Raw genomic sequence first — 24739 nt, forward strand, 5'->3', positions numbered from 1 at the left:
CAGTCACACATTGCTCCAACACCTGTGCCTTCACCAGTGTACATTTCCCACCACCAGTGTCTCAATTTCCTTCCACCACACCCCCCGCCCCCTGTATGGCAGGCACTTTTCTTCTCTCTCTCTCTCTTACTCTTTTGTGCATTAGGTTTGCAATACGGGTACTGAACAATGATCTTATTAACAGATTTTATTCTCTTTTTTCTGTTTTTTACATAAACTTATTTGTGTAATTTTGTATTATGTAAGTTATGAAAATAGTCCAGATTTCCTGTATTATGATAACCCAGTTTCCATAATGTTAGTATATTTTTACTAAGATCCACTTGTCAAACTAAGCAACCAACATTTATGCTCAACATTTTAGATGGATTTTATCAGTATTTTTTCACTGATACTTCTCTTTTTAATTCTAGGACCTAATTCAAAAATACCATTGTGCATTTAGACACCCAGCTTTTTGGAAGAGCAAACTAGTTTTAGTTGAAAGTTGTGCCATTAAGAAATAAGAAGATTATTTTATGTCATCACATACCCCACTTTTGCCCATTCAAGAGCGTTGAGTTGCCTCATTTTTGAAGGTGCTTTTTAGTATCTCTGACCAGAAGTAATATTCCCTTTCTTTGAGATTCCAAAAATTTCCCCCTTTATTTCTTTCATGCTTTCTTGGGGTTATTTTGACGACTTGTCTGTGATTTCTGAGTTTGTGTTTTCTGAATCAGTCCTAGTAAATAGGTCGAAGTGACTGACACGCCACTATTCAGAAAATTAAAAGCAAGACCCCTTAAATGCATTCTACAGTGTTTTATTGAATTGACAGGATTAGCCCACATTGAGACCTAATTCAACACTGCACCTTTGAAGACTCAAAGTCATACATTTTTTACCCCACTCTGCTTCACAAGAAGTTAGAGAGACTTTTAGAATTCAGTTGTGAATATGCACTCGTTTAGTCTCTTAGCTTCATAGACTCCATAGACTGACTTTGGTCTTTTAGTTTTAGGACTCGCAAACCACGTTTATCTTTTTAGTACTGACAGCTGTGAAGCTAAAAAGGCAAATTTGAATAATTTCTTTAAATGACTATATTTAAAACATTGGCTTCTCTAAAAGTGATATCACATTTCTTACTCTGTTTATGTCTTCATATTTTACAACATAAAGATATCTTGGGTCTTTTTAATTGTACCTCTGAATCTCAAGTGAGTAGCAGATGTAAAATTGAATCATTGAAGGAAGAATCTGAATGCATGTTATGTGATAATTTTATATGTATACAATAGAGATTATACTTATTTATATGTAGACTAGGTTATTTTTTAAGAGATTACTTTAGAATGAATAAATATCAAACCTTTAATTTATATGAAATAACTTCTGTATTTCACAAAATTATATATTTACTTATAAGTTGTAAGTGCCATATTTTATTGTTTGAAAATAATCCTCTAAGATATCCCTTACGGTAGTAATTCTGAGAGAAATAAGAACTTTTTTGGGGGGGGAGGGGGTCACACCTGGCGATGCACAGGGGTTACTCCTGTCCCTTCACTCAGGAATTACTCCTTGCCGTGCTCAGGGGGACCATATGGGATGCTGGGGATCGAACCCGGGTTGGCCACATGCAAGGCAAATGCCCTACCCGCTGGGCTATCACTCTAGCCGAAGAAATAAAAACATTTTTACCAAAAAACTTTTACACAAGTGTTCATATGAGTTTTAATTTTGGCAGAAAAAAAATGGAAACAATCAAAGTTCTATCTTCTGGTGGACAAATAAATTAATAGTAGTTGAGAGTACTACTTAGTAGTAATAAAGAGGACTGAAGTACTGATATATGCAAAAAATCAAAACATGATGCTATGTTTTGGAGAAGTAAGATAGCAAGAGTAAATATGAGGTTATTTATTACTTGAAATTGAATGTTACTTGAAATTAAGGCAAAAACTAGTCAAAGAAAGTAGTAAGATCAGTCATTGCCAGGGGCTGGTATGGATTGATTGCATGACTAATAAGCAGGGTTAGTATGTGAAAGCAAAGTGGTAGTTATATTCTATATATTTGACTACTTTGATGCCAATGCAGGTATAGGCATTTGTCAAAACTTAAAGCAGTGAGGTGGAAAGATATTTCACTGGGTTGTTGTGCCTGCTTTGTATGCTGGAGCCCCAGAATTGATGTCCTGTCCCACATGTCACCTGAGTATTGCCAGCCAGAAGAGCAGCAGGTGTGACCTGAAATACATCAAAACTCCAAACCTTAAAATGGGTTCATTTGGATATCTTGTAATTTGTAAATTACAATTTAATAGTTAACTCAGGGCTCAGGCTCAGGGGTAGGGTACATTCATTGCATATTCATTGCATGTGTGAGTTTACTCACAGCACCAAAAATACTGGAGGAAGAACTATTTGGGTTGGAAAATTAATGCTAAAGGAGCCCCCAAGACCACACATTGTAAATCACAGCTTCATGGACTAGGAGCCATGAATTTCACTTAAAAATTTAATTTAATGTGATAAACTTTCAGCCTTTTGCTTTGATTATACAAGTTGAGTAATCAGAGATCAAAAGATTTTTAAAAACTTTGTATAAAATTTGAAATAATTGTAATCTCTTTTTAAATTTTTTGATTGCTAAAATTTTTTGTTTTGTTTTTGGGCCAGATCTGAATGTACTCAAAGTTTACTCCTGGTTCTGCACCCACAGATCACTTTTGGTGGTGCTCAGGAGACCATATATGGTGCTGGGGATAAACCCAGATCTGCCGTGTGCAAGTGAGGTGCCCTACCTGCTGTACTATTTTTCTATCCCCTAAAGAGAAAATCTATACAAATTGTTTGATAGGGCACATACCTAGCATATGTAAGCCCTTGGATTTGATATCCAGCACTGCATGCCCTCATTCTCCTACCCCAGATCCACCAGGGGTAGCTCTGGTGAATATACCACGAAGCACTCGTTGGTATATTTTTTGGTAGCCTTCCAGCACTGATGGACTGAGTTCTGTTGGGAATGACTTCCACCCTACCTAGCACTGTCAAGTACAACCCATATTATTTTTTAATGGGGGGTGAGGTGGGTTAGAGAAATAGTAGTAGGTAAAGTGCTTACATGCAACCTGGAGTTCAGTCCTCAGAAGTACATATGGTCCCCCTAAACCCTGCTAGGAGTGATCCCTGAGCACAGAGCCAGGAATAAGTCTTGAACACAGCTGGATGTGACCCAAAAACCAGAGAGAGAAAAAAAATTGGAAGCTAGTTGGCTGTTGATAAACTATTGATCCCATGGTGTTGAGAATACAGAATAACCATATGCAAAAACAAACACACAAAAAATATAAACAGTATTTTACTGACTTGAGTCACAGACTACTGACTCAAGCAAAAAAAAAATTAGTAAAACTACTGAAGATATGAATAAAACTAATAGACTTGGGCCAGAGTGATAGTACAGCTAGTAGGGATTTGCCTTGCACATGGCCAACCTGTGTTCAATACTCAGCACCACGTACAGTCCCCCGAGCCCACCAAGAGCGATTCCTGAGTGCAGAGCCAGGAGTAAGTTCTGAGTGCAGAGGCCCTGCTGCCCCTTTAGCATTTCTTGGCCAGTAGAATCAGCAAGTCTTGGCCAACAGAGGCCCAAGGATGAGTGGCTACTCAGGCACTGTGCTGCCAGGAATTACACAGTGTACCTCAATGGTGCTTGGAGCCTGTAGGCCTGTTCCTGACTATGAATCTAGGACTGGCTGCATACAAGACATTTCTTTAACCCCTGAACTATCTCACCAACCCGCAAACTGTGTAAAATTTGTAGTCTTCTTGTTTAATTTATTCTAGATTTTTTTCCACATCATTTATAAGATTGGAAGCTAATATTTAAGAAATGTTTCCAGACTCATCTTACTAGATAGTTGATGATTTCTACCTTATTTCAGGTTTACTAGGTCTGCTGAATAGTATGGGAAGGTGGACATTTATGTTGACTAGCCTCTGGGGAACAGGAAGGCTATTGATGAGTGGATGTTTGATGATAAAATGAGCAGTTCTATGAGTGTGAATGTTCAGAGGGAGAAAAAATGGTGTTGTAGGTGATAGAGCTATTCTGTCCCCTATTTTTTTCTTAGTGGTTATTATTATTATTATTATTATTATTATTATTGTGGAAGTGGTGACACCTACACACATATAGATGAATAAAGCTAAACTGAAATTCCACATAAAGCTTACCTGAAATTCCACAAAATTGTAAGTCAATAAATTGGAAAAAATTTAGTTGTATTTTCCTTTTATAAATTAAAAAAATAGCATAACTAACTCTGCACTAATACATTTTAAAATTGACGTGAAGTTAATAAGTTATATAAATATATAAATTAGAGTACGGAGAGAAGAATAAAGAAAATGTTAAAGGAAAATCCAGATAAACCTATAAAATTATAAAGGTATATGTTATTCTTAAAAAGGAGTATAGGCTTTATATTAGAAAATTATTTTAGAAAATGCTTCAATGTCTGCATTAATAAGTAAAATATTATAATAAAAATATTTACTTTTTTATCAGAGCAGGCATCGGAACAGTGGTATAACAGGTAGGACACTTGCCAGCAGCTGATTCAGGTTTGAGCTGCTACATCCCATATAGTCCCTCAAGCACTTCCAGGAGTGATCCCTGATCATAGAGCCAAAGAGTAAGCTCTGGACACCTCAGGTTGTGGCCCCCAAACAAAACAAAAATCTACGATGAAAAAATATCACCTTAGTAGACATAGAACAATCCATATAAAGAAATTTAATAGTGAATAGTATTAAATCCTGTAGCAAACTAAGAATAAATACATTAATCTTATAGAGGGCAGGCATAATGCCATGAGTGAAAGCCTTACTCAGGGGCAACATGCTGAGAAGCTTGTCTTGTCTTTTAAAGAAGCTCCATTAACGTGTCTTACAGTTCCCTAAACTATTGCTTGTCTATGAAACTGTGTATCTTTCAAATCTGAATGACAATCTAGCTGGGTAGTATATTTGTAATGAGGTGTTCATTTCATTGAATCACCTAAAGATACATAGTTACAAAGTTGTTGAGCTCTTTTTTTGAAAAACTATACCCCACCATTCTTGTTTGACTCATAGTCTCCTTTGATAGTTCTGTGGCTCTTAGGGGCTTTCCTTTTCATGCAAGTTCCTTTTTTAATCTTGCTGCTTATCTGTTTCTATCTCACCTGGGGGTTTGGAAGAACAAGTTCAAGAAGTGTGAAGGTGGCCAGCTGAGAAGATGGTGAGCTGTTGCTTTCTTTAGTATTTGTTCAGTTTCTCATTTTTCATGTGGTTAAATAGAACAGTCAAGTGCAGAATAGATGAGAATTTGTCTCTCCTTGGAGAGCATCCCAGTTAGTACCCATTTTGTCAATATAGTTATACTTTGACATATAGCTTTTCTCTGTTTTTTTTTCCTTAATCCTATTATATTTTAAATTCCAGTGTTACTGCTATGACACATCAAATCTCATTTCTGAAACTCTTCTCATGCTGGAAAGAGAATAGCTATTTCTCAGAAAGCACCGACACAGAATATAGGGCTGTAATACAAACTTAAAACTGCTAGTTTTTGCTTTCCTTTGTAATATATATAATTTAATTTGTTGATCTAGGGTATACCTCTAAGAAATATGTCTTGGTGTAGTTTCTGAAACTTCCTAATGCCAGTTCTGCTGCAGGTAGGATTAAATTCATCGAGCTGTTTTAGAATCACATGTATGAACCTATGAACCTGAGAAACTATAGGGTAGGTCCATGTGGTATGAACCAAGAGAGAATGAATGTTGGATTCATGCTTATCCTATATCCTTCAGAAATCTGGGTTGTGAAAGATTTATCTTTGTGTTGTTAACTTCTTTTAAGAACACTTCGAATATATGGGTATTTATGGTATGTAATCTGTTAAAAATTAAGAAAATAAGCTCAAGACTGAAAATAAATGTAGCACTGTAGCACTGTCCTCCCCTTGTTCATCAATTTGCTTGAGCGGCCCAGTAACACATGTGTGAGACTTGTTGTTTCCGTGTTTGGCATATCGAATATGTCAGAGGTAGCTTGCCAGGCTTTGCCATATGGGCAAGATACTCTCGGTAGCTTGCTGGGCTCTCCAAGAGGGGTGGAGGAATCGAACCCGGCTTGAAAAAAACCACTGTGCTATCGCTCCAGCCACCCTAAAAGGTAGAGGGGAGTCTGCAGCGGACCCCGGTGGGGGAGGGCACTGGCTAGGGGTTCCCATGCAGGCCGCCGAGGTCTATGCTCAGTGTGCGATCCCCTGATGTGGGGCAATCTGGAGAAAATAAATCAAGACTAAAAAAAATATTTTAAAAAGGGAATGTATTAAAATGAAAGAGTGAGGTAAAGATGGTTATATAGCAGTCCTTTGAGAAAAATACTGTAGGACTAGAGAAATAGCACAGTGACTTAGACTATCTGCTCTGCAAGTATATAGTCATGCATTCAAATCTCCAGTGTCCAGTGCCCCATGTGACTCAGCTGTGACCCTGGCATCTCTGATGTTTGAGCCTAGAATCTATGTTGCCACTGAATTTCCCCACTGTAAGTAGTTTTGACCTCACTCTCACCAGGTATATATAGCACTACAGAAAAGCGATGCACCCCCCCCCCATGAGCAGTGCAACAAAAAGATGTACAATCATACTTAGGAAGTGTTTTCCCTTGGCCAGCGTGTATGTAAGCACTGCAGCAACTCCCCAGTGAGCACAGATACAAGCCCTGCAACTTGCAAAGCGTGGTTTGCAAAGCTTCATGAGCAGTGCAGCTAAGGGAGCACGCACCACAACGTGACGTGTGACCCCCGGCAGGTCCCTCAGCCGGGCATGTGGGTAACTCCTGGTCATTGCAGTAACCTCAGCTACATCCATGAAGGGAAGGGGGTAAAGGGGAATAGATAAACATTTTTTAAAATTTAAATTTTTTTAAGTGTTGTACATTCAAGCATCTGCTTTATAATACTGCATTTGAAGAGAGAAGAAGGTTATGAAACCTTGTTTAAAGGCCTTCTTAGGGCTCTGGAGTGATAGCACAGTGGATAGGGCTTTTGCCTTGCACGCGGCCAACCCGGGTTCGACTCCCAGCATCCCATATGGTCCCTTGAGCACCGCCAGGAGTAATTCCTAAGTGCAGAGCCAGGAGTAACCCCTGTGTATCGCCAGGTGCGACCCAAAAAGCAAAAAAAATAAATAAATAAAATCTGATAGATTTTAAAAAAAATAAAGGCCTGCTTACTGGAACCTAACTACTATATTAATATGTTGTATATGAAATTTTCATTACTAGATGAGTAAGGAGAGGAATTTGAGAAATAATCTGACCAGCAATGGACATTTCTCCTCAGCTATCAAAGTTGAAGAGGTTATCAGAAAAGCATCTGTTAATTCAATGGTTAGAGTACATGATTTGCATGCTGAAGACCTGAGTTCATTCCCTGGCATGACATGGTTCCATGAGTGCCACCAGCAGTGACCCCTGAGCACTGAGGTTGGAATTATCCTTGAGCATCACGAGATATGAAACATACCCTATCTCCCCTCCCATCTCTATGGGACCAGATTAAAACCCAGGATGTAGGGTTTTGAGACTTAATCACGAAAGTGTGTTTATAATGCTATTGGAGAATGTCATATTGTCAGGATTGTTTCAGATTCTCTGGTTGAACTTAGGGGTTTTGCTCTTTTCTTGCTGTTATACATGTCTTCCTCCATGTATTGAAAAATACAAGCAGTTATAGGTAGATGGACATGGAGAGTATCATGTTAAGTGAAATGAGTCAAAAAAGATAGAGACAGTCATAGAAGGATTTCATTCATTTGCGGAATATAAAATAATGTAACGTGAGACTGACACCCAGGACAGTGGACACAAGGGCCAGGAATACTATGCCATAGTTGGAAGCATCTTTCATGAGCTGAAAAGGCAGCTGGAATAGAGAAGGGATCACTAAGACAATGATTGTTGCAGGAATCATTCGTGATGGGAGATGTGTGCTGAAAGTAGATAAAGGACCAAACATGATAACCTCTCAGTTTCTATATTGCAAACTATAATGCCCAAAAGTAGAGAGAGAGTATGGGGGAAATTGTCTGCCTTGAAGGCAGGGGGGGAGGGTTGGAGAGGGGAGGAGATATACTGGGGACATTGGTGGTGGAGAATGTGCACTGGTGGAGGGATGGGTGTTTGATCATTGTATGATTGAAACTTAAACATGAAAGCTTTGTAACTGTATCTCAAGGTGATTCGATAAAAAAGAAGAAAAGAAAAGAAAATACAAGCAGTAGAAATGCAATTAGAACATTTAAAAAATATTTATCGATTCATTGAAATTCTCCAGAGTTTTCTGAATTCTTATCGTTTTATCTTTTGTTTTTAACTTTGAGGCAGGCTCTCTGATAACAACCAGCAGTGCTTGCTTAGTATCCTAAGGGCTTAGAAACCTTTGAGAAAAGACCCCCTCTTCCTTGATCCAATAGAAATCTCCAAAGTGACTGTCATTTGCTTGATTTGTGTACAACTCCACCTTTGACTCATTCACTAGAGTATAGTGGTTGCACTGTAATAGTATATAGAAAGAATCCTTTTCTGCTTCTGAAATCTAGGGGTAAAGTCTTCTCATGAGGAAGGGGGATAAGGGAGAGACATTGGGCCACTGTTAGCATCAGAAGTGGATAGAGATAACAGAAGGAATAAGTGTCCATAATGTCCCCAAAGCTATTTAATGGGATAGTTTTTCAGTTGGCAGATGAGTTCCTCAGCTGAAATTTTCACTGTTGAAGCCTAATACCTTTCCACATTGCCTCTGTTTTGTCACAGATATTTGTTTCCCAAGTTTACACTGTGCTGGACTGAGTTTGTAGACATGAAGGTTCATGTGCCATGTGAAACCATTGAATACATTGAAGCTAATTATGGTAAGGCCTGGAAGATTCCTGTGAAGACATGGGACTGGAAGAATTCTCCCCCCAATGTGCAGCCCAATGGAGTCTGGCCTATTTCTGAATGGGATGAGGTTATCCAGTTATTCTAAGATCGTCGATTGAAATACTAGAATGAATTCCCCTCTTGAAAGGCAGATAACTCCCTAAAAGATAGATTTTAGAGTCTGTCTTTTCTAGATCATAGAAAAGATAAACTTTTCCGTTAAACATAAGTAGGAGCAAAAGAAAAATGATGAATATGAAGACACAGAAAAAGTTCTAATTCCTGAGCTATCTGACTTGATTTTCTGATCTTACATGTATGAAGGAATCTCCTTGTGCCTGGTACAATACTAGGTTACAATGGAGAATGAGATAAGTGAGACAGATGTCTACTCCCTTTTCCCCTCCCTTTGGTAAGCATCTCAGCCTTCTTTTGAGGAAACGTCCCCATCCTTTGATGAACTAATAAAATGTTGTTAATGTTTCCAAAACTTTTGATCATATTTTAACTTGAAAGTAGGTGAACCATTCAAAGCTTGCTATCCTAGTTTCAAAGGATAAGCCATTTAAGGTCTGAGGATTGAAGTTGGTTAGTGTTAGTGTTACTTTTTAAATTGTGGAGTCAAGGTTAATATTCAAATGACCACACTTTTAGATGAAATCAAAAAGGGGTGCTTGGCTGGGTATGAAGCTCAGTAGTAGAATGCTCACTTTGCATTTGTGAAACCCTAACACAGACAGCACACAAATAAAGATGATAGCTAATTTATATGTAAGCAACCATTTAGACAAAGGGCATCATTCTTTGAGAAAAAGAGAGCTTACTTATGGCTTTGTCAAAGCGAAATACATTTCCATATGCTTTCTATTTTCATATTCCAGTAAGAAGAAAACTTATGCTTGTGTGCTATTAAAATTTTCAGCCATTCTGAAGATATTTTCACTGACTTCTGCTAGAACTTGTTAACAAATCATACAAGTGATACCATACTACAAGACATGATTTTGAAAGGGTTGTGATTTCACAAAACTTGTCCTTATTTTATTCTCAACCACTCTTGGGTAGAAATAGGAGCTATTAATGACATTTGAAATTTTCTAGATTTATTATTCTATAATTCCAATTTTAATGATAACACCAAAATATTAATGGAAATACCGTCTGTGCTGGAGCGATAGCACAGCAGTAGGGCATTTGCCTTGCACGCAGCCAACATGGCCAACCCGAGTTCGATTCCTCCACCCCTCTCGGAGAGCCCGGCAAGCTACCGAGAGTATCTCGCCCGCATGGCAGAGCCTGGCAAGCTCCCCGTGACATATTCGATATGCCAAACACAGTAACAACAAAGTCTCCAATGGAGATGTTACTGGGCCCGCTCGAGCAAATCGATGATCAACGGGAGGGCCTTTACCTTCTTAAATTTTTATTTTACTTTTTTTGGGTTTTGGGTCATACCTGGTGATGCTCATGGGTCACTCCTGTCTCTGCACTCAGGAATTACTTCTGGCAGTGCTTGGGGGACTATATGGGATGCCTGGAATCGAACCCGGGTCTGGCACTTGAAGGCAAGCACCTTGCCCACTATACTGTCTCTCCAGCCTGCCTTTTTAATTTTTAAAAATGTACTAGTCAATATATTTGTTTATCAGTTGCAGCTCCATATTTTTACTATGGCCTCTAGGTCAATTTAAATGGGGCCAGAAAGACAGCTCGATAGGTTGGAGTACAAACTTTGCATGATGGAGCCTTGGGTTTGACCCCAACACCTCATCACTACAAGTGACCTCCAAGTAAAGATTTGGGAGTAGTTCCTGAGCACTGCCAGATATGATGCCAAAACCAGTAAACTAATTTCAGTGGTATGTAAATCTTCATGTTTATTCTTCTCTTCCAATACTTTATTTTCAATCAGGTCTCAAAAATAAAGACAAATGGCAAACTTGGCCATTGTTTCTCACTCTAGATGTTCCTAAAGTTTTGTCATACATAATTATTCTGTTAAAAAATGATGGGATAAGAACTCAGACTTTCCTCTCTATCAAATTCCACCTGCTCTAAAGCCCTCCTATTCCCTTTTTCTCCTTAAAATACTTCCTGAGTATGCGGGATTGTTCTGTCTCATCACAAGTCTCTTTAAGTATATACACCAAATAAAAGGTAAAGGAATGTGAAGGTCAAAGAAGCCCTTTTTTTTTTCTTTTCAGTTAGGAGGCTTTTTTTTTAATCTTGTCTAGGCTGCCTGGACTACTTTCTTTTTTCCTTTTTAGAAGTTAATATTTCTTTAATGCTTTATTTTTTGGAATGTCTTCTGTATTATCACTTCCTTTTTAATGTTTTTATTGACTCACTTTAATAGACCCTTACAAAGCTGTTCATGATTGGATTTTAGTCATACAATAATCCAACACCCATCCATCTGCCAGTGTACATTTCCCAGCATCAGTGTCCCCAGGTTCCCTCCCATTCCCCCATCCCCTACCTCCTGCCTCTATGGCAGGCACTTTTCTTCCCCCTCCTCCCCTCTTGGTCATTGTGGTTTGCAATATTGTTACTGAAAGTTTATCAAGAATATCCCTTTGCCTACTTTTATCCCTCAGATCTTGTCCAGCATTATCATTCCCAGCTACTATTGTATACTGGTCTCTTCTCTATCTTACCTACCCTCAGCCCCCCCACACACTTGTGGTTAGTTCCAACCATTGACCATGGATTACTCTCATCACCTTATTTTACTCTAGTACTGGAAAATAACAAGAAGGCCAAAACTAATAACTAGAATATCTGAGCAAATAAACTGATACTTTTTCTAAAACAAAGTTGGGTAACTAGGTCTGGAGAGAGAGGGTATAGGGGATGGTCCTCCAAGTACTACCAGACATGCTTTCTGAGCACAGAACCAAGAGTAAACCCTGAGAACAAATGGGTGTGACCCTAAAACAAAACAAAACAAAGCACACACACATACATACATACACACACACACACACACACACACACACACACTCACCCCTTAATCGTGGAAATGTACTTGTGTTCTTCATCTACTCACTCCAGAAACCTTTGAAAAAGAAAAGAATTTTTAATAAATGACAACTAGGAGATTTCCTCTCATTAGGATGGATTTTCAATGCATAATCATTACATCTTTCAATAACATAATCATATATTTAGAAGCCTTTATAGATTATCAGCAAACTTGTCCCCAAATGATCAGCTATTATAAGTAACTTTCGCTTGCTAGAAAATCACACCTTAGTAATCATACCCAAATTTAAATAGCTAAGCCTAATTTTCTTTTTTATGATTGGAAAAGTATTTTCTGGAAAAATTGGAAAAATACATTTCTGACTGTTTCAAATGGGCACCCCCAATTTGCCTGGGGAACTCACCCACCCATATGTAGATTTTACTTGGTTTATTGCGGGGAGGGGGTGATGCCACCTGGTGGTGTTCAGAGCTTACTCCTGACTCTGAACTCAGAGATCAATCCTAGCAGGATTCAGAGGACCCTATCTAGTGCGGGGGATCCAGTCTAGTTCAGACACATGCGAGACAAATCGCAAGTTCTCTACTACATAGTACTGTCACTCTGTTCCCAGATTATTTCTTTTCTAATTGCTACTAAAGTAGCAATGAATTTGAAGTGTGCAAAATATTAGCTACATTGATCTCTTCCATAGACCTCTAGCTGCTAAAATATCTCCTTTGATTTTATCTAGTTTAACAGATTTGACCCCTTGGAGCTTACTAAATTGGGAGTATGAAAGCTTTTCTCCAGACTCTAAAAGCCAGGTTTGGGGCTGGAGCAATAGCACAGCAGGTAGGGAGTTTGCCTTGCACGCAGCCAACCCAGGTTTGACTCCCAGCATCCCATATGGTCCCCTGAGCACTGCCAGGAGTAATTCCTGAGTGCAGATTCAGGAGTGACCCCTGAGCATCACTAGGTGTGACACAAAAATATAAATAAATAAATAAAAGCCAGGTTTGTCTCAGTGATTCAAGCCATACTTCACCTTGTGCTTTTGTTATTGTTATTTATTTGTTTTTGTTTGAGGGCCACACCCAGCAGTGCTCAGGGCTTATTCCTGGCTCTGTGCAAGTGATCACTCCTAGCAGGCTGGGATGCCAGGGATTGAACCCAGGTCTGGTGCACACAAGGCAAATTCTCTACCTGGTGTACTATCAATCCAGCCCCGCCCCATGCTTCTTAACAGTTTTCCTAAAGTTTTGCTTTATGGAGTACCCAGAGTTTTAGGTCAGGTGGATCAACCACTAGAACCTTATTAGATCACTTTTCTTTTCTCACTTGAATATTCCAAAATCATTCTCTTTATGCGACACTCTTGGGTCCAGTTTGCAGGACTTATCAGATGGAAACCTTATTATGATAGCTAAAAGTTAGGCGCTTATGTGTGTCCAAAGGAAACTTGCAGACAAAATTAACAACCTCTCACTTGACAACCAGGTTGCCACTCAGTCCTTTTCTTAGCAGGAAGTACTTGTCTATCCTTCTCTTTGTTGTAGCAACTGAAATCTAACTCCTAGGATAAAACCACAAGTTCCAAAAATTGAACATCCCTAAGAAACTGCCCTTTCCTTGTTTCTCTCGCTATAGACCCTGAAATGTGACTGTTAGATGTCTGCCATCACCCACTTCAAAACACTCAAGTGTCCTTTATCTTGCTCTTGAATCCTAAAAGCTGCCTGGAACCTCATTGTAATATTCATTGTAAACCGCCACCCCCTTCTTTTTTAAAAATATGGTTTTTATAGTGTTGGGGGCACACCTGGAAGAGCTCAGGGACTACTCTCAGCTCTATGCTTGGGAGGTACTAGGGACAATGTGATGCCAGGGATTTAACCATGCAAAGTTGGACACACAGTTATTTTAGTACTTAATAACTAAACAAATAAGCCACTAAAAAACTCACTGGAGCAAGAACCACTGCTCCAAAATTCAAATGTGCCATGACTTCTGGCCTATTCCATTTAGTTGTATAATAGAACAGAATCTTTAATGGTGTTTGAGATGCTTGACAGAAGTTATGGTGTGTCTGCCACTCCCCCGTGCTCAGAATGAGAGCCTGCAGTGACAAAGCCATCAAAGGGAGGAATGTTACTTTCCTGTTCAAAATTCTTAAACTGCTTTCACAGTTTTTTTTTCAAAAAATACTTTTTCAAAAGAGAAACTTTTGAAAGTTTGACAATATCAACCTTGGTTGTGATACTCTTTTTTTTAAAAAAAATATTGAATCACCATGAGTTGCAAAGTTATAAAGTTATTCATGATTGAGTTTCAGGCATACAGTGTTCCAGCGACAATCCCTTTACCCATGTCCACTTCCCTCTACCAATGTCTCCAGTTTTCCTGTGTGCCCCAGTCTGCTTTTATAGCAGGCACCCCCCCCCCCCACACACACACACTCTACTTTTAGACTCTGTCATTTAAAATGGTTACTTATGGGACATCCTGCATGTCATTTTACACTGACGTTTGGGTTCACTTTTTTTACATGTGGCTGGCCATATTTTCCCAGCACCACTTAGTAAAGAGGCTTTCCTTGCTCCACTTCATATTTTTTACTTCTTTATAGATTAACTGACCATATGCCTGAGAGATTATCTCTGGATTTTTTTATTCTATTCTGTTAGTCTGTGAAATCTGTCTTTATTCCAGTGCCATGCTTTTTTATTTACTACCTCTTTGTAATAGAGTTTGAAGTTGGAGAAAGTGATCCCTCCCATCTTCTTTTTCCTGAGTGTTGCTTTAACTATGTAGGGAGAGGGATGTTTACTGTTCCATATGAATTTTAGGAGTGATCTATTTCTTTGAAAAATGTCATGGGTATCCTTATAGGTATTATATTGAATATTGGCATTTTGATAGTGTTAATCTTCCCAATCCATGAGCAGGGGTTGTGTTTCCATTTCCTTGTGTCCTCTTTTATTTCTTTAGATAGTATTTTGTAGAGTATTTTTTCCTCATAGGTCTTTCACCTCTAATTAAGTTAATTTCTAGGTACTTGATTTTATGAGGCACAGTTGTGTATAGGATTTTTTTTTTAAAAATTCTTCTATTTCTTTATTTGCATATAGGAAAACCATGGACTTTTACTTGTTGGTTTTTTTACTTGTTGATTTTTTATCCTGCCACTTTACTATACAAAGATATTGTTTCCAGAAGTTTTTTAAAAAGTCTTTAGAATTTTCTAAATTTAGTATCATGTCATCAGCAAATGGTGAAACTTGACTTCTTCCTATACTATTGGGATGCCCTTAATATTTTTTTCTTTTCTAATTGCTATGGCAAGTACTTCTAGTACTATATTGAATAGAAGTGATGAGAGTGGGCAATCTAATCTTGTGCCTAACTTTAAAGGGAAGGCTTTCAGTTTTTCCCCATTGACTATGATTGCTGTGGACTTGTGGTAAATGACTTTTGAGTGTGTTGAGGAAAGTTCCTTCAGTTCTCTTTCTGTTGAGATTTTTTTTTAATCATGAATGGGCTTTGTATCTTGTCAAATGTTTTCTCTGCATCTATTGATATGATCGTATGATTTTTTTTCTTGTATTGCTATCGTGTATTACATTGATGGTCATGATATTCTTTATGTCCAAAAGTACCTGATTTTCTTCAGCTTAAGATATATCCCTATGCTACTTTACCCCTTCAATTTTCCCCAGGAACCATTAGAACCTATCAGCTAAATGCCCATTTCTGGAGTACCCGCCTCTCTTATGGATACAGATCATTGAGAATATATCATGCTTACTCCTTTCCTTTGTTATTCTAAATCATTGTTTGTTCTTGAATGGATGCAAGACTTCAAATGATATATAGGGCATACAAGGTGTTACATAGGAAAGAGGGACTTTATACATTGGGAAGAATAGGGCTAAATCTGGAAATTATTCTAGTCAAATATTACCCAATATCACAAGCCTAAGTTTACAGATTTTTCTAAGTCTTCCCCTAGTTTCACCCTGAAAAATGAACATTTCTCATCTCAGTGTCATTAATCCCCATGAGAAATATCTCAACATCTATTTAAAGTCTGTATGCCATTTCTACTCTCTGACACATAGATATCATATGTAGTAAGTTTAAAGCATAGGAGAACTCTCCATTTTTATCCAATAAAAGAACTTATCTGAAGAAATATACTGGTAGCTATATTTGTCCTTAGCTTTGTCATTAAAACTTAGGCAAAATGACCATGAACATCTCACTTAAAGAAGGATGTTGTGATAAAAAGATCACAAATTTAAGCTTAAATTGGGATTAACCTATTTTTGACGCTTGTGAATTCAGAAATGATGCATTCTTCTAAGGATTTTTAATTTGGGACAGAGGGGGGAGAGAGAGAGAGAGAGAGAGAGAGAGAGAGAGAGAGAGAGAGAGAGAGAGAGAGAGTACAGGAAGTAAGGGTGCTTACCGTGCATGCAAACTATCCCCTGTATGGCATATGATCCCCTGAGCACTGCCATGGGGAATTTCTGAGCACAGAGCCAGAAATAGTTCTTGAGTATTGCTGGATATGGCCCAAATTTTAGCCAAAGAGTGAAAGGAAAATGTACTTGGCATAAGTTATAACATTAAGTAAGTACTCAAGAAAAATTTCCTGGGACCAAGTGAAAGTACAGCCAGTAAGTAGGGTACTTGCCTTGCACATGGCTGACCCAGGTTCAATCTTCAGCACCCCATAAGGTCCGCTGAGCTTCCCAAGAGTTATCCCTGAGGGAAGAACAAAAAGTAAGCCATGTGCATCGTTGGCATGCCCAATAAGAGAAGAAAAAAGGAAAGAACATTTCCTACTGTCAAATAATTTGTTTCTGTACTTTAGTTTCTAAAAGGAAGAACTTTGTTTCAAAGTTTGTTTGTTTTTTTTTTTAAAAAAAAATTATTAGTGAAACACCATGTGGTACAGGTGTAGACTTACAAATTTTTGTGCTTGGGTTTCAGTTATACAATGATCGAGTACCCATCCCTCCACTAGTGCCCATTCTCCACCACCACTAATCCTAGTATGCCTCCCACCCTCCTATCCCCCCATCCCACCCTGCCTCTGTGGCAGTGCACTGTCCTCCCTAAGGAAAAAGTCAAGTGAAGCCAATGACCTCTTAGGTTAAAGAAAGTATAGATTGCAGATTTTTATAGTTTTGACAAAACATTTGAATTTAAGGAGAGGAGATATTCACATTTAAAAAAGATGAGGAGAGAGATATATACATTTAAAAAAGGCAAGGAGAGATCCATTGTTTATCTTTTGATGGGCTCTTGGTAATTGCAGCATCCTCATTAGTCAAAGATTACATTTACGTTTTGGGGTACTGAGATAGGCCACGCTGTAGGTGTGAGCAAAAAGCCAAACCTTGAAAGAATTTTAACATTCACAAAATATTTGAAAAGGAAAGCCACGTTCCAGTTGTTAATATCCTGCCTATTCACAGGAATGAAGGCTTGTAGTTGGCGAAGGGTTTCAATCCTTCTGTGCTCAAAGGAAAAAGTTTTCACCTTTGAAAGAAAAAAGATTGGGAGAATTCACCCTTTGGCCAATAAAAAAAGATTTTCTTTTTAAACACTACTGTAAGTACTCTTTCCAATCATTTGCCAGTGATGTTAAAGAAATGGTGGGTCAGGGAAGGAGAGATAGATCAAAATGCTAGAGCTTTTACTCTGTATGTGGGAACCTCAGGTTTCATATTTAGCATCAGTTGGTCTCCCTTCCTCCCTTCCAAGAACTACAGGGAGTGACCTCTCTCCCCCAGCACTGAGCTGGGTGTCACCCCTGAGCTCTGCCAGTTGTGGCCCAAATCTCTCCTTTACCTCCAAAGAAAAAGAAACTGTGGGTCAGGACACAATCTTAGAATGTTGCATGACTGAATTCACTAATTACCTCATCATATCATGGCACTACAAGATTGATTATATGGTTTATATATTTAAAGATATTGGCAATTTACCTCCTTCTCTAAACAAAGCTTTTATTTTAATTTTATTGGTTATTATCTCCTAGCATTTTTTTATACTATATGCTATAAATTCCAAATGCTTCTTTTACCAAAATAGTTCACTCGCTTACCTCCTAGATATGCTTGGACATTTTAATTTGTTTGTCTATTTTTTATAGTCACCCAAATACCCTACCCAACAGAGCACAGAGCTTTCTTTTGGCCCCATGATCAGAGAATACTCCTGGTAGGGCTTGGGGGACTATATGTGATTCCAGGGATCAAACTGAGATCAGCAACATGCAAGGAAATTGTCTTAACTTCTGTACAATCTTTCAACCCCAATCCCTATGCTTTTTCTAAAGATAAATCCTCACCTCATTATTAGTAAATGTCTGTTTTGCCAAAATTAGTTATACATCACAGCTTAGAAAGAATTTGAAATACTTTTCATTTATTGCCTATGCTGCTAAATAATTTTTATCAGTATTAATGAAGAATTGAAAATTCTGATTTCTGCCCTCTTTCTCCAAATTTGTGTTTCTGTCTCGATTAGCAGGAATCCTCCTATCTCAACTAGCAAGAGATCAATTCAATAATTGTACCTTTCAGTTATACTTGATCAGTGCTGATGCAGACAAGTATACATTTTTCTAATGTGAAATCAATTCTCTTGTTCTGTAGACTCAGAACATCTAACCTAGGATATATTGCTTTGTTATCTCCTGTCCAACTCAACACAGAAAAGGAGTGTAAGAAGGGGCTAGAGAGATAGTAGAGGAAATAATACATTTGTCTTTCATGTGAGTGATCCAAGTTGAATCCCAGCACCACATATGGTTTCCTGAGTACCACCAAGGGCTACTCCTGAGCACAAAGCCAGATATATATAGCCCCCAAGTACCACCAATTGTGGCCCAACCACCTCACCCTAACCCCACAAAAAAAAAAAGGAATATAAGGAGACTTAGAAGTACTCCATTTTGTTATACAAACACTGTACTGTCATAAGTATCATTAAAAAGGCCCTACATTTAGTAGCTTTCTAATGACTTGTTCATAGCATGAGGAGAATCTCGTTGGTGTTTGTAACATGAAAATCATATTTAACTATTTTGTATCCTTCTACTTCTTAACCTGAAAAATATGAATGTGAATTTTCTAAACAAAATAATATTTTAAACAGGAGTAAATTTCAATGTATGCTTACTATTTAAATTTCGATGTAGTTTGCTATTTAGTTTTCTCTTTTAGTATAGATAGTTGTACTTTAATTTTATTATTTTATCAGAATTTGTAATATATAATCCTGTTTGGGATGGTGAATAAAGCTTTTCTAATCTTATTAGATAGTATATGTTTATTTTTAAAAATTACAGTAGAAATAACCATAATGCAATATTATTTAGTGAAATAGCATTCTTTTTAAAGTTTGGTTTGGGAGTGACACCCACAGGTGCTCAGGCCTTACACCCGGCTCTGCAGCCTGGGATCATCCTGTGGGGATTGGGATGCCAGGGAATTGAACCCTGGTCAACCACATGTAAGGTAAGAGCCCTACCCATTGTACTGTATCTATGGACTCCAAAATAACATTCTTGAGTGATCTGGTAAAATAATAATCTTGCTACCATTGCAATATTTATCAAATTCAAATCTAGGAATCCAAGAGGATTTATTGACAGACTTGCCAGCCAAAGACCACCAGTAAGATATTTGTAATCAATTTTGGGTTTTTATCATGTTGCAGTAAAAGTGAATACTCATTCTGGGAACCATAGCATTTTGGAAGGAAGAACTAGAAAAAGGTTTTATAGGTTCTGAATTAATGTCAAAATTTGAACAGTAGCTACTGAAAAGGGGAATACACAGCATATGGAGTTAAAACATTTTGTCTGGATCCAATATGTCAAAAAGAATTAAACACCATGACCAAGTTTGATTTATTCTAGACATACATGGCAGGTTCAGCATTCAAAATCAACATAATGCACCATAACAGTGAACTAAAGAATGATCATTTTGATGGACAGAGAAGAATCTGACAAAGCAAAGTCCCTGTTGATGATTTAAAAACAACAAAAGGATTTATTTCTCGGTAAATTAAAATAGAGAATTAACAACAACAACAACAAAAACTACACATCATACTTAAGATGAAAGACTAAAGTGTTTCCCCCTAAATCTAGCACAACAGTTATCCCTACTCTTAGCGTAACACTGGGAATTCTAACCACCACAAGAAAACAAAAAAAGTAAAGATACAACTGAGAAGTGAATAATGAAACTATTATGAGTAATAATTGTCCACATAGATAATACTAAGGGGTCTATTACTGAATAAAATAATTAGAGAGCTATGCTGTCAATTTTGATTGAGTACTAATAAAAATGTAGCTTCTGAAAATAAAACTAAACAGAAAACTTTTGGGCAGTGTTAAGTGACTTAGCATGGTCACAGTATACAAGATCAAGATCAACAGCAAAATTATTTGAATTCCAGTATTCTGCTGACGTACATATTGAAACTGAAATTCAAAGTACTATATATTTATACTCACTCCAAAGAAAATCAGGTACTTAAGAATATACTTAACAAAAACAAAGAAGCAAAGAAGACTTGTAAATACATCATGTTCTGGTTTAAAAACATGTAAAGATATTCACAGTGAAGATGGCACTCCTGTTCAAAATTATCTATAAATTTAATGCAATCCTTATCAAAAATCTCAATAAGATTTTTTGTATATAGATAAGCTTAGTCTAAAATTTTGGTGTTAAAGCACAGACTAGAATAGCTTGACGCAATCTTGACAAAGGTGAAAGTAACAGAAGATTTGGAACTATAAAATTTGAGCTTCTCCTTATATTTCAATGAATCCATATTTTGTTTTGACCCTCAAGGTACATATTATCCTGTATTTCACATGTGAGGAAGCTGCAGGTTTTTGGTAACAGGGATTCCCCTCACCACAATCCACCAGGGCAGATTAAAGAGGATTTTATTTAAAGAGAGGGAAAGAACAGATTCTCACAGGGGGTGAGGTATCAGAGAGTGGAATGCTGGTAGCAAAAAACCTGATTTGAAATGAGGTAGCTACTCTGCCACTTCTAGTTTAAGATGTTTTAAATTATACTTTTAAACTATCCTACTAAAAGTGAGAGGATAGTCTACCCAACATTAAGTCTCACTGTATATACCAAAAGTGAATTGTGGCCCTTTGCCCCCACTTCTCATCCTCCCCCCACCAAGCCATCCACCCATGTGTATATCCAAGTCTTTAACCCCCAGGACCTTAGAATGCAACTGGGATTTTAAATAGATGGTAAAACAAGGTTGAATGTGTAGACTATAATCCAGTGCAACTGGTTCCTTGTTAGAAGGATATAGAGAAGATCGTGAAGAATCGGGAAGAAGGTTATCTACAGGTGCGGAGAGAGGCTCTTCAAAGGAACCAACTGTACCCAATGCTTTGATTTTGGACCTTTAGCTTTGCTTTCAGAACTGTGAGAAAATTACTTCTCAGTTTATATATTATATTAAGACAACCTCTAGCAAACTAATGCAATAATCAAGACAGTGTGGTAAAAGGGTAAGACAGGTCATTAGCGAAGAATAAAGAGCCCAGAGATTTACTTGAAAATATGCAACCAGATTTTTTTTTAATTAAAGTGCAGAAGTAATTTAGTAGTTGTTAATTTTCAACATTAGTGCAAGAGGAGCTGGACACACAAAGGCAACAATAGCTTTTAAAAGAAGCCCCATCTTAAGGGACCAGAGAAATGGTACACAAGTGAAGGTGTATCTTGTATCCTAGGGACCCAGGTTTATGACCCAGCATCATGTGTGGTCCCTCAAGCATTGCCAAGAGTTACTCCTGAGCACAGAGTCAGAAATAGCCTCTAAGGAGCACTGGGTGTGGCCCCAAACCCCCCCCCAAAAGAATTTTTATCCCCCTTCACATTTTTATTGATGTTTTGTGATTCACAATACTGTCAATGATAGTTTCATACAGATGTCATTCCAATGCCACAGCCACCACCAGTGATCAGTGCCTTTCTACCAGTGGCACCGCCAGTGGATCTATCTCATCTAGTCCCTCTCCAATTTCACTTTCTTTTGCCATTTGTTGTTTTCTTACAGTGTTACTTTATGTCAAATGAATTTCTGAACTGGAAGCAAAAATGAGCTCAAAGCAGAGTATATGCTTAATTGTAAATATGAGACAATAAAAGATTAGGGGAAAGAATGGAGAAAATTTTCAAGTTTCAATGCTAAGCAGAGTTATTTTTTGACACTAAAAGCATAATTCATAAAACGCTGGGTCTATACCTAAAGGAGACAAAATTCACTATTCTGCAGAAATACCTACAGTTTTATTTACAGTTGCCAAGACATGACTCATGTAAACAACATTGAGTGTGCCTGTGAGCACATGAATGATAATGTATGTGTATTGTGAGCACCTTCCTTAACATCTGTCCATTCATGTTGCAAATGCCAGGAGTGGCAGGATTTCCTTTTATATATAAAATGGTACCTGTGTATTATGAAATATCCATCGATACGACATCCATACGACATATCCATCATGTGGTATGTGGTATGTGGGCAAGTGGATGTGGCTATTAAAGAGATCTGAGTAGAATTCATGAATAATCTTCTCCATTGCCCTTCTGGAAGATGTCCATCGCGACTATTTATTTAATATTTATTTAATAATTTATTTAATAATTTTCCGGATACCTTAAATATCCTTAAATATCCAACCCACACGGCAGAGCCTGGCAAGCTATCCGTGATCTATGCTAAATAGACCAAATTGATATGCCAAATCCAGTAATAAATGGATCTCATTCCCCTAGCCCTGATTATGCAGAGTTGAGAAGGATATGGAAGGAGAAGCTGATAAAACACCAAGGCAGACATGGGCTGCCAAAACGCAGAAAAACAAAAATGATTGTCTGTACTTTTAATGCTCGTACGCTGGCATCTGCTGCATCCATTGAAGACCTTATGGTACAAGCACGAAAGATCAAGTACGACATCATTGGTCTGACCGAAACGAGAAGACATCAATCCCATCATGCTGTTTTCGACACTGGAGAAGAACTGTTCCTTGGAACATGTGATAAAAGAGGCGTCGGTGGTGTCGGTATCCTTGTCAACACAAACTTAGTCACAAGCATTGATTCATTTGAATGCCTAACAACCCGAATCGGACGATTACACTTGAATAGATGTGGCTCACTACCGGCAGTTTCTATCTTTGTTGTCTACGCACCAACATCCAGTTATGGTGAAAAAGAAACTGAGAAATTCTACATGGAGCTGGAGAAATTCTATAAAGAAGATCACACCTTCTACAAGATCATTGTTGGTGATTTTAATGCCAAGATAGGACCAAGAAGATCAGTCGATGAACTCCACATCGGAACCCATGGCCTGGAATGGAACGAACAAGGTGACAGACTGTCTGAGTTCATCATGTCAACCAAAACCTTCCATGGTAACTCACAATTCCAAAAGGCTGAATCTAAACGTTGGACATGGGAGTCTCCCGATGGACGGTTCCACAATGAAATAGACCACATCATATTCAATCGGCGGTTTTGCCTAACCGATGTTGCTGTTGTCCCAAAATTCCAAACGGGATCAGACCACCGTCTTCTTCGTGCAAAATTCTACCTCACAGAACGAGGAGAAAAGAATGCAAGGTTTAAGAAGAAGACTCCCAGAACAACCACCAACTGGGAACTCTTTGGCTCTGTTGCAGCAACATGGGAAGATGCCGTCATTGACAACATTGATGAGGAATACGATCGAATGATTCAGCACCTCCATGATTGTGCAAGGAATGCCAAGAGAGAGATAACCACAAAAAACCGTCTTTCTTCGAACACTCTTGAACTTATTCGCCAACGTGGCGTGGCACGTGCCTCAGGCAACCACAAGCAAACGTCCGAACTGGCAAAACAGTGCAGAAAAGCCATCAAGGATGACCTCAAAAACAGGAGAGCAGCAGTACTGGTAGATGCAGCAGAAGCTGGGAAAAACATTCGTAATGCCCGCCTGTCCTTCACCAACTACAAAACCAAGATGACTGCCCTCCGACATCATGATGGATCTATCACATCTTCCAGAAGGGCAATGGAGAAGATTATTCATGAATTCTACTCAGATCTCTTTAATAGCCACATCCACTTGCCCACATACCACATACCACATGATGGATATGTCGTTCCCAATGTTCTCCCTTCCGAAATCCAACATGCCATCTCGTCGGTAAAGAAACAAAAAGCACCTGGCCCAGACAAGATCAGACCTGAACACCTGAAGAACTTACCATCAGTACTCATCAATACATTAGCTCGACTCTTCACACGCTACCTGTCTGAATGCAAGGTTCCATCCCAATGGAAAACCAGCAAGACTGTACTACTATACAAGAAAGGAGACATCCACGACATTGGCAACTATCGCCCAATCTGCCTATTGTCTGTCATCTACAAACTATTCACTCGAGTCATCCTGAATAGGATTAGCAGAACACTAGATGAAGGACAACCATGTGAACAAGCTGGATTCCGAAAAGGATTCAGTACCATCGACCATATTCACACAATAACCAAGCTCATTGAGGTATCTCGGGAGTTCAAGATGCCGCTCTGTCTAACGTTCATTGATTTAAAGAAGGCCTTTGATTCTGTTGAGATGGAAGCGGTCATGGAAGCCCTAGCCAATCAGGGCGTACAAACTCAATACATCAGGATCCTTCGTGAGCTCTATTGCGGATTCACTACCAAGATCTCACCAT

The 24739-nt window shown here is 38.3% G+C and overlaps 1 protein-coding gene across 2 annotated transcripts in view; it reads left to right on the forward strand.

The window, feature by feature from the left end:
* Positions 1 to 24739, forward strand: part of FKTN (fukutin) — a 100934-nt gene that overhangs the window by 53164 nt on the left and 23031 nt on the right. Inside the window, exon 10 of one of the 2 annotated variants that reach the window (XM_056117334.1) lies at positions 8862 to 8959. In XM_056117334.1, the coding sequence (XP_055973309.1) occupies positions 8862 to 8959 (98 nt within the window). Of the gene's footprint in view, positions 1 to 8861; positions 9599 to 24739 lie in introns of those variants that run through there. The other variant, XM_056117333.1, reaches the window with a different exon arrangement.

The sequence above is a fragment of the Sorex fumeus genome, unplaced genomic scaffold, assembly GCF_029834395.1.
Source record: "Sorex fumeus unplaced genomic scaffold, SorFum_2.1 ptg000034l, whole genome shotgun sequence".
NCBI classification, from domain to species: Eukaryota; Metazoa; Chordata; class Mammalia; order Eulipotyphla; family Soricidae; genus Sorex; species Sorex fumeus.